Source organism: Rhinopithecus bieti, unplaced genomic scaffold (assembly GCF_001698545.2).
Source record: "Rhinopithecus bieti isolate Rb0 unplaced genomic scaffold, ASM169854v2 scaffold_11964, whole genome shotgun sequence".
NCBI classification, from domain to species: Eukaryota; Metazoa; Chordata; class Mammalia; order Primates; family Cercopithecidae; genus Rhinopithecus; species Rhinopithecus bieti.
Window position 1 is genome coordinate 280,143 of NW_016807677.1, and position 10,821 is coordinate 290,963.

The window sequence follows — 10,821 nt, forward strand, 5'->3', positions numbered from 1 at the left end:
TTTTTTTTTTTTTTTTTTTGAGACGGAGTCTCGCTCTATCGCCCAGGCCGGAATGCAGTGGCTGGATCTCAGCTCACTGCAAGCTCTGCCTCCTGGGTTTACGCCATTCTCCTGCCTCAGCCTCCTGAGTAGCTGGGACTACAGGCGCCCGCCACCTCGCCCGGCTAGTTTTTTGTATTTTTTAGTAGAGATGGGGTTTCACCGTGTTAGCCAGGATAGTCTCGATCTCCTGACCTCGTGATCCGCCCGTCTCGGCCTCCCAAAGTGCTGGCTTGAGCCACCGTGCCTGGCCTATTGGCAACTTTTTCTTTTTTTTTTTTTGGAGACAGGGTCTTGCTCTTCCCAGGCTGCAGTGCAGTGGCATGATCGTGGCTCACTGCAGCCTCTACCTCCTAGGCTCTAGCGATCCTCCCACCTCAGCCTTCCCAGCAGCTGGGACCACAGGCATGCACCACCACACTCAGCCAGTTTTTAAATTTTTGGTAGAGATGAGGTCTTGCTTTGTTGCCCAGGAGTTCTCAAACTCCTGTTCTCAAGCAATCCTCCTGCCTCAGCCTCCCAAAGTGCTGGGATTACAGGCACGAGCCACTCCACCCAGAGATCATTAACTTTCTTTTTTTGAGATGGAGTCTCACTCTGTCGCCCAGGCTGGAGTGCAGTGGCATGATCTCAGCTCACTGCAACCTCCACCTCCCGATTCAAGTGATTCTCCTGCCTCGACCTTTCTAGTAGCTGGGATTACAGGTGCTCATCACCATGCCATCATGCTAATTTTTGTATTTTTAGTAGAGAAAGGGTTTCACCGTGTTGACCAGGCTGGTCTTGGTCTTGAACTCCTGAGCTCAAATGATCCGCCTGCCTTGGCCTCCCAAAGTGCTGAGATTTCATTAACTTTTTAATAATAACACATGAAACCCTTGTATATGTTGTAATTTGATATATAAGAAAGAAAAATTTTTTTTTTTTTTTTAGACACAGTCTCACTCTGCTGCCCAGGCTGGAGTGCAGTGGTGCGATCTCGGCTCACTGCATCCTTCGCCCCCGTGCAGGTTCAAGCGATTCTCCTGCCTCAGCCTCCCAAGTAGCAGGGATTACAGGCGCCTGCCACTGTGCCCGGCTAATTTTTGTATTTTTAGCAGAGAAAGTGTTTCACCATGTAGGCCAGGCTGGTCTTGAACTGCTGACCTCATGATCTACCCACTTCCGCCTCCCAAAGTGCTGGGATTATAGGCGTGTGCCACCGCGCCCAGCCAAGAAAGATAGTTTTTTAAATGATTGGTGATAGAATGAGGGTATAGTGAGACAATTGACTATTTGAAAAAAAATTAAATTAGGTTTCTGCCTCAACCATATATGTGTGTGAATTTCAGATGAATTAAAGAGTTAATGTGGGTCGGGCACAGTGGCTCATAACTGTAGTTCTATCATTTTGGGAGGCTGAGGCGTGAAGATTGCTTGAGCCCAGGACCAGCCTGGGCAACATAAGGAAACCCTGTCTCCAAAAAAAAATAATAATAATAAGTAAATAAATAAAAGAAGGGAAAAAAGAGTTAATGTAAAAATAAAGCCATGTAAGTAATATAATAAAATATAGGAGATACAGAAGGAGCATGACTGAAAAAATAAATGAAATAAAATATAGGAGAAATTTAATTCTCTCTTTTTAAAAAATTGAAGTGTCTTATAACTTAGGGAAATTTAATTCTATTAGGATGGTTAGGTGTTAGGTGTTTCTCAGTGTAAAAGAAACTTAAAAGTCATATTGAGGCCGGGCGTGGTGGCTTAGGCCAGATGTGATGGCTCACACCTGTAATCCCAGCACTTTGGGAGGCCAAGGCAGGTGGATTACCTGAGGTCACGAGTTTGGACCAGCCTGGTCAACATGGCGAAACCCCGTCTCTACTAAAACAATACAAAAATTAGCCAGGTGTGGTGGTGGGCACCTGTAATCCCAGCTGCTCGGGAGGCTGAGACAGGAGAACCACTTGAACCCGGGGGCGGAGAGGGGCACGGAAGTTGCAGTGAGCCAAGATTGCACCACTGCACTCCAGCCTGGGTAATAGAGCGAGGCTCCATCTCAAAAAAAACAAAAAGTCGTAATGGAGTGGGAGGCTGAGATAGGAGGATTGCTTGAGCCCAGGAGTTTGAGACCAGCCTGGGCAACATAGATCCATCTCTATTAATAAACAACAAAAAAAGGCTGGGCGCAGTGGCTCACTCTGGTAATCCCAGCAGTTTGGGAGACCGAGGCGGGCGGATCACGAAGTCAAGAGATCGAGACCATCCTGGCCAACATGGTAAACCTCATCTCTACTAAAAATACAAAAATTAGCCAGGCGTGGTGGCGAATGCCTGTAGTCCAGCTACTCGGGAGGCTGAGCCAGGAGAATTGCTTGAACCCGTGAGGCGGAGGTTGCAGTGAGCCGAGGTCGTGTCACTGCACTCCAGCCTCGTGACAGAGCAAAATTCTGTCAAAAAAAAAGTCATGTTGGAGAAAATGTGACAGTTTAAACTCATAGAAATGAAAGGTTCTACATACCAATAGATACCATAAACAAAGTTAAAAGACAGTGGCAGTCTGAGAAAAAATATTTTATGTATGTATGTAATAGAAAAAATTACTATCCAAGCAAAGAGCTCTTATATATTAATAAGAAAAGGAAACTGGGCCAGGCATGGTAGCTCACACCTGTAATCCCAGCCTGTAATCCCAGCACTTTGGGGGGCTGAGGTGGGACGATCACTTGAGGCCAGGAGTTCAGGACCAGCCTGGGCAACAATAGGAGACTCTTCTCTATAAAAAAAAAAGAAAAGTAAAAGGAGCTGGACGTGGTGGCTTATGTCTGTAATCCCAGCACTTTGGGAGGCTGAGGCGGGTGGATCACCTGAGGTCTGGAGTTTGAGACCAGCCTGGCCAACATGGTGAGATCCTGTCTCTATTGAAAACACAAAAACTTAGCTGGGCGTGGTGGCGCACATCTGTAATCCCAGCTACTCAGGAGGCTGCGACAGGAGAATCACTTGAATCCGGGAGGTGGAGGTTGCAGAGAGCCGAGATCATGCTTCTGCACCCCAGTCTGGGCAACAAAGCAAGACTCTATCTCAAAAAAAAATTTTTTTTAAGTATCAAAAAAGAAAAGGAAACTGAACAAAATGACCAACAGGTCCTTCCTAGCCATCATGTTTAAATTGCTGCACCAGCTCCCCAGCATTCCCTGCCCTCTGTCCCTGGTTTTTCTTGATAACACTTATCTTCTAAGGTACCATAGACTTTATTTGTTTAGTTTGTTCTTTCTGAGTAAAATGTAAGCTCTATGAAGACCGACTTTTTTTTTATATGAGGAATTGATTGTAAACGCAAAGAATTTGGAAACAGTCGCTTTCCTCAGAGCATTTTGAAGCTGTAGTTGAGGGGAAGGTGTCTGATTAGGGGACTGAATAGCTAGGTTGCAGTACAGTCATTCAGTGAAATACTATGCAATGGAATATTATTTAACCTTATTTTGCTCTAATACGAAGAAATAACAGTGATATGTTGTTAAATGAAAAAAGCGAATCATAGCAAGTTGCAGAACTATATGTACTCCATTTTTTGTAAAAAGAGAAAAGAAGTTTTAAGAAACCAGTAGTTTAAAAAGTTCACACTGTGACTTTTTAGTTTCTCTGTTTAGATTCAGAGCCTGTTACCTGAGTTAGATGTCATGCCCATTTTCTCTGTTCATATGGTGTCCTGGGATCATTAGGCATTATAACACCAAGTCATGCATATATCACTGTTAATACTTGCCCATAACTTGGTATCAGTTTCTTTTTCACAGATTCCCACAGGAAAAGAGTATGGCAGTGTATTTTACCTGTAAAATGTATGACTAATTCCATACTGATCAGGGGAAAAGTAGCATTTTGTATTATTTTGCTAGGCTGCCATAACAAAGTACCACAGACTGAGTGGCTTAGACATCGGGAATGTATTATTTCATAGTTCTGGAGGCCAATAGTCCAGTAGTATACTGTCTGAGATCAATTTGTTGGCATGGTTGATTTTCCTTCCTTCCTTCCTTTCCTCCCTCCCTCCCTCCCTCCTTTTTTCCTCCCTTTCTTCCTTCATTCTTTCCTTCCTTTTTTTTTTTTTTTTTGGGTGTTACTCTGTGCCCAGGCTGGAGTGCAGTAGCTCAATCTCAGCTCACTGCGGCCTCAACCTGCTGGACTCAAGCGATCCTCCCACCCCAGCCTCCCAAATAGCTGGGACTACAGATACTCAACACCACACCTGGCTAATTTTTTTGTAGAGATGGAATTTCACCATGTTGCCCAGGCTGGTCTCGAACTCCTGGGCTCAGGCGATCTGCCCACCTCAGCCTCCTACAGTGCTGGTATTACAGGCGTGAAGCCGCCATGCGTGATTTCTTCTGAGGGGTCTCTCCTTGGCCATCTTCTGTCTGTGTCTTCACATGGTCTTCCCTTTGTTATGTGTCTCTGTCCTGATTTCCTCTTCCTATAAGGACACCAGTCATGTTGGATTAAGGCCCACCCTAATGACCTTGTTTTAACGTAATTATCTCTTTAAAGATGTTATCTCCAAGTATGGTCACATTCTGAAGTACAGGGAGTTAGGAACTCAATATCTGAATTTTAGGGGAACACATTTCAGCCCATAACATGTGTCTTATGCTAGAAGCTCTTTTCCTTCAGAGAGAGAGTGGTTCTGGGACCACTGACATCAGCCTTTTGACTTTGGTCCTTCCCATGCCTCTTCCAGGTAAGCCTGCCCACAGCAGAGATTGATTGCAGCCTGGCAGAGTACATTGACATGATCTGCGGTGAGTTCCTCCTTCCTTTCCTCGTCCCCATCTCTGGTTAGAGACGCTCTAGGCTTTTGGACAGGCTTGTTTACTCTGGGAAGATAGCATCTTGAGTTTTAGCTTTCACGTTAAGCCCGTTGTGCTCTTTGGCAGCACTCGAAGGTGGTGTTTGGGCTTATGTGACTACCTGCTGGGTGTTTAACCCCCAAAGTCATAGCGACACCCCATCCTCCAGGGGTTTGGCTATCCTAAACAGAAGTGCCCCGATTCCCAGAGTTTGTTTGGTTCTGTTCCTGGAAGTTCTTCTTTATTTCAGCCATTCTAGACATCCCTGTCTACAAGAGTCGGATTCAGTCCCTCCATCTGCTGTTTTCCCTCTACTCAGAATTCAAGAACTCCCAGGTGAGCCAAGCATCGGGTTGACTTAAGCTGTAGAGAGGATCACTACAGTTTCTACTGTTCTGAGCCTGCTGTGATTGCATCCTATAGCAATGTAGGATGTCTCTGCCCAGTTACCTTTGCCCTTTCCCATAATTAGGAGAACAAAGGAGGCAGGGATGGGGTTTTCAAGGGGAAAGTGGAGGAAAAAAGGGTGGGGGGAAGTAAGAGATGTGGGCCTTAGATGAAATTAGCTGAGGATCTACAGAGGATACTCATTCTTTCAGGAGAACCAGTGGCCTCATGAATGGAAGCAGGAAGGAAATAAAGGCGGGTCATTTTAAAGAAATTAATTCTTGCTAAAATATAGCAACTAGCCTATCCCTAATACTCAGTGTTCCCTCTCCTCTTTCCTTGCAGCATTTTAAAGCCCTCGCTGAAGGCAAGAAAGCATTCACTCCTTCATCCAACTCCACCTCCCAAGCTGGAGACATGGAGACATTAACCTTCAGCTGAGACAGCTCCCAAGCTGCTGTTTCAAGGCCGAGCTGGCCCCTCTGCCCCAGCTGAGATGGACAGATCGTTGTCAGCTACTTGATGTCCTTGCCTATGCCACAGCTTGGCTCAGGGCCAGTGCATGCCCTGCTGCCCTCTCTGCCAGAGGGCACAGAACATGTTTGTTTAATGAACCTGCCTGCCTCAGATTGCCGTCCCTGGCGAGTTAATGCGTCCGTACCACTGTGGGGATTTGAGTTAGAAGAACTGGAATTTCTGAGACCCATGGAGCTTGGATTGGGAGGAAAGCTTCAAAGATTTCCTTTTTGTGAGAGGGATGGAATTGTTTTCTTTCATTCGTAAAGTTGGTAAAAATTTTATAAATCAGATGCTCTATTATATTGTCAGATTATTCTGCTATTTAATATGAAAGAGAAAAGGCAGACTGAGCATAAGGCAGAGACACAGGAACTTTGCTTAGTAATGGGCATTAAATGAAGAGTAGTTAAAGCAAACAAATTTTGTGAAATAAAATGAAACCCCAATCCTCCAAGATTGGCAGTCGAGGGGAATCATTTTTCTGCTGGAATTTAATTTTTCTAAGGGTCTCTCTTCAGTTAATGCTGCCTTCCTGAGGCTGTCTGGCTCCAGACCTGTCTGGTTGTGGTCTCAGGGAGCGTAGCTATTGCAGTAATCTGGGTGAGAGGTGATTGGGGTGGCAGTAGTCGAGATGGACAGATTCAGGAAATATTTTGGAGTTATGTCAGCCAAGCTCCAGTCAGGAAGTCTGAAACCATGCTAGTTATTTCTAACAAAGGGTGTTTAGCCTGGCACGGTGGCTCATGCCTGTAATCCCAGAACTTTGGGAGGCTGAGGCGGACAGATCATGTGGTCAGGAGTTTGAGACTAGCCTGGCCAATAATATGGTGAAACCTCATCTCTACTAATAATACAAAAATCAGCTGGGTGTGGTGGTACATGCATATAGTCCCAACTACTCAGGAGACTGAGGCAGAAGAATCACTTGAACCTGGGAAGTGGAGGTTGCAGTGAGCCAAAATCGTGGCACTGCACTCCAGCTTGGGAAACAAGCAAGACTCCGTCTCAAAAAAAAAAAAAAGGGTGTTTAATATGGGGAATTGTCCAGGTGCGGTGGCTCATGCCTGTAATCCCAGCACTTTGGGAGGCTGAGGTGGGTGGATCACTTGAGGACAGGAGTTCAAGACTGGCCTGGCCAACATGGTGAAACCCTGTCTCTACTAAAAATACAAAAAATTAGCTGGGTGTGGTGGTGGGCACCTGTAACCTCAGCTTACCAGGAGGCTGAGACAGGAGAATCACTTGAACCCAGGAGGTGGCGGTTATAGTGAGCCAAGATCATGCCACTGCACTTCAGCCTGGGCAACAGAGCAAAACTCCTTCTCAAAAAAATATGTGTAATAGTATGATAAATTGGTTACAAAAGTGTTGTAGAGGCTGAAGGAGCAAAAGGGAGAATGGAGGGTACTGAGGAACATAAAAGTTAAAGGGGTGGTAGCCATTGCCAGCACTGGTAGCAGAGGTGCTTGGCTGGGGCCAGGTCTTCAGTAGCCGAGGAGGTGCCATACTCGGACACTGCTGACCACCACAGGTGTGTACTTCCACCACTACAGTGACTAGAGCAGTGGCTGCTGCTTCCTTCTCCCACCGTCTCGTCCCCTGCTGGTGCCTGCCACTGGCAGAGGTTAATAGTTTGCCAGGGAATCTGGCAGTAGAAAGCAGAGTGTAGAAGTGAAGGATAGGACTGAGAGACGACAAAGAAATATCCAGTAGACATAGAACCAAGAGAACTTGCTGATCGAGTCAGCGTGGGGGATGGAAGGAAAGAAATCAAGGATGACTCCCAGCTTTTCTTTGGCGTGAGCAGCTGAATGGATAATGAAGCCAAATACTGATACGGGACAAATTGTTTGAAGGGGAAGATTACATTAAAATGCTATACCAGGCCAGTTGCTTTGGCTCACGCCTGTGATCCCAGCACTTTGGGAGGCCAAGATGGGAGGATCATTTGAGCGCAAGAATTTGGGACCAGCCTGGGCAACATAGGGAGACCCTGTCTCTACAAAAAATAATAATTGGGCATGGGAGGCTGAGGCGGGAGGATCCCTTGAGCCCAGGAGGTCAAGGCTGCAGTAAGCCATGATCATGCAACATAGCAAGACACTGCTGTCTAAACAAAACAAAAAATCGATACCATCAGCCTAACAGATACACAATAAACACATAGGTAGGAGAGGAACTGTTTCTTATAAACCCTTTAACTATGATCATCATGCTTGAAGCCTCAGTTTTGTTGTTTCTTAAGAGACAGGGTCTTGCTGTATTGTCTAGGCTGGAGTGCAGTGGCATTTCATAGGCCCCTACTCTTGGGCTCAAGCCATCCTCCTGCCTCAGCCTACCAATTAGCTGGAACTGCAGGTGCACCACCATGGCTGGCCTAAGTTTGACATATCAGGCCCACATGCTTTGCTCTCAGATAGGTACCATTAATGCTCACATTCAACTCACAGGGAATGAAGGGAGACAAAATTGGATAGGATTCCATTAGGTTTGCTCCATTAGGTTTTCAGGAAGCAATCAGATGGCCTTCTGAGCTGAAAGATAACACTAATAAATACAGTTGATTCTCATTCATGGTGGTTATTCTGTAAAGTCACTGTGAACACTTATTTAGCAAATATTGAACTATAGAACCATTGTTCCTAGAGGAAATACAGGGTTAGGTTCCTGTGTAGCTCTGGTCATAACATCTCATCAGCTGACCACTAATTCATTGAACTCGTAGCCAACAGCACTAGAACTCATGCCTGAATGAGCTATACTGCTAACACTTATTTTCTCCATAGGGCACATCACAGCCTTCTTGCACCTAAGAACACAAGATAGCACTTCAGCACTACTCTTGGAAACCATTTTAAACAGCGAAATTACCATCAAAAATGTTCAAAATGTAGCACTACATAGACTGCAAAAAGGACACTTGTTTCTAATATGAGTTGAAATGAGGCAGAGTGCCGCCTTCAACCTCAGCTGGGAATGTGGGCATCAAGAAACCAGAATTTTTCAGTGTTCTGAGCATGTCCAAAAATGACCATGGAAACAAGTAGTAATTTGGGGTTGCAAATAGATTTTAGCAAGTAGGTGAATTCACAAATACAGAATCTGCAAATACTGAGAATCAGCTGGACTCCCTGCTTAAGCTCCTGGTTGGTGCCTGGGCCTTTCAGCTTCTCTGTCTCCTCCAGCACATCCACCGCACCTCTTCAGGGATCATCTTCAGATGGCTTTCACCAGGCTTCTCTCTCCAACAGTCTCCAGTTACTCCCTTTTGGCTACTTGCTCTGTAACCCTAGGAAAAGTCAATTAACTTCCCAGCCATGAAACAGTTACAATAAACACTAACTTTGTCCTGTGGATAAAAATAATGTGAAAAGATTAAGTGGGCTGGGCACAGTGGTTCACACATGTAATTCCAGCACTTTGGGAGGCTGAGTTAGGAGGATCACTTAAGCCCAGGAGTTAAGAGACCAACTCGGAGAACAAAGCAAGACCATGTCTCTACAAAAAATAAAATAGCTGGGTATGGTTGCGCATTCCTATAGTCCCAGCTGCTTGGGACGTTGAAGCAGGAGGATCGTTTGAGCCCAGGAGGTGAAGGTTATAGTGAGCTACGATTGCACCACTGCACTGAAGCCTAGGTGATAGAGTGAGACCCCGTCTCCAAAAAATAAGTGCCAGTGCCATAAAATGTAAAATATAATAATTTTGTTAACTAAGTATAAATTTTCAACTCTGGCCTTTTAGACTTTCCATTTGGCTACTCTCTCCCTACCCCAAGATCCTCACTTTCTACAATTGTCCGAGGTAAACTGCAAAACCAATTTGCTTGTCATGCTATGCACGTGACTCATGAGTTCTCTGTTCCAACTAAACTTTTAGGTAGGCGATTTTCCTTGCTGAAAGTGTCCCTCGCCTTCTCTACTGATCCTAGGCTCTTGGCACTTCCAAGTAAACAAAAATCAAACTCAAGTATTTACATCTTCACTCCCTCCTTTAATCCTACTAAAATGTCAGTATAGGAAACTAAATAGATGTAAACCAGCGAGGACAGATAATAGGAAAGAAAATGATGAGAGACTAGAGAGCAACAATTGTAGAAGATGAAGGGGTAACTGATTTAGTAGGAGAAAGATAAAAAACGTGAAATCTAACTGCATGTAGAGGACAGGGTCTGAGAGTCAGTGAGAAGTAAGCCACTTCACACTGTGGAACCCTGGAAAGGATCGGGAACAGAAAGTGCCAGATAATTCTGATAGCAAGTGTATAGGGTGGGGCTGAAAACAGGAGGTTGGTTGAAGGTTTATACGGGAAGCAGATCCCCAGAACCTTCCCCCACTGTGCACCCACCTCCTTAGCTTAACAGAAAATGGGCACCTTTGAACCAGGTAGGCTCGGACATGAGAATACCAAGCAACTAGGAGGACGGAAGTAAGGGGCAATGTTTAAATAAAAGGATTAAATAAAGGAATGAGTTTGCATCCAGCCCTATGTCAAGCTGATACCTCCAAAGCAGGATACTGAAAGAGTCTACTTCCAGGAAATTGATCAGGCAAAGAGGAAAGACCGACAGATACTGACAATTAGGATTCTTTAAGCAAATGTCCAGATCCTACCTATACATCAACTTCCAGATTTTTTGTCTTAATCATGTGTGTGCACACACAAATCATAAACTACCATACATAAGATAAGAAGGAAATAGAGGACTTCTTCTTTTTTTAATTTTTTAATTTTTTTTTAGAGAGTCTCACTCTGGGCCAGGCGCGGTGGCTCAAACCTGTAATCCCAGCACTTTGGGAGGCCGAGGCGGGTGGATCACGAGGTCAGGAGGTCGAGACCATCCTGGCTAACATGGTGAAACCCCATCTCTACTAAAAAAATATAAAAAATTAGCCGGGCGAGGTGGCGGGCGCCTGTAGTCCCAGCTACTCCGGAGGCTGAGGCAGGAGAATGGTGTAAACCCGAGAGGCAGAGCTTGCAGTGAGCTGAGATCTGGCCACTGCACTCCAACCTGGGCGACTGAGCGAGACTCTGTCTCAAAAAAAAA

The 10,821-nt window shown here is 45.2% G+C and overlaps 2 protein-coding genes across 2 annotated transcripts in view; one reads left to right on the top strand and one right to left on the bottom strand.

Annotated features, from left to right (window-relative positions):
- The window catches only part of IFT46 (intraflagellar transport 46), a 15,399-nt gene extending 9,335 nt beyond the window's left edge, over window positions 1-6,064 (top strand). Inside the window, exons 7-9 of the mRNA XM_017883001.1 lie at window positions 4,751-4,820; window positions 5,119-5,204; window positions 5,601-6,064. Coding sequence (XP_017738490.1) covers window positions 4,751-4,820; window positions 5,119-5,204; window positions 5,601-5,696 — 252 coding nt within the window. The 3' untranslated portion in view covers window positions 5,697-6,064. The remainder of the gene's footprint in view (window positions 1-4,750; window positions 4,821-5,118; window positions 5,205-5,600) is intronic.
- A 1,759-nt stretch (window positions 6,065-7,823) lies between these two features.
- TMEM25 (transmembrane protein 25) overlaps window positions 7,824-10,821 on the bottom strand; it is a 17,612-nt gene continuing 14,614 nt past the window's right edge. Inside the window, exon 8 of the mRNA XM_017883062.1 lies at window positions 7,824-9,063. Coding sequence (XP_017738551.1) covers window positions 9,047-9,063 — 17 coding nt within the window. The 3' untranslated portion in view covers window positions 7,824-9,046. The remainder of the gene's footprint in view (window positions 9,064-10,821) is intronic.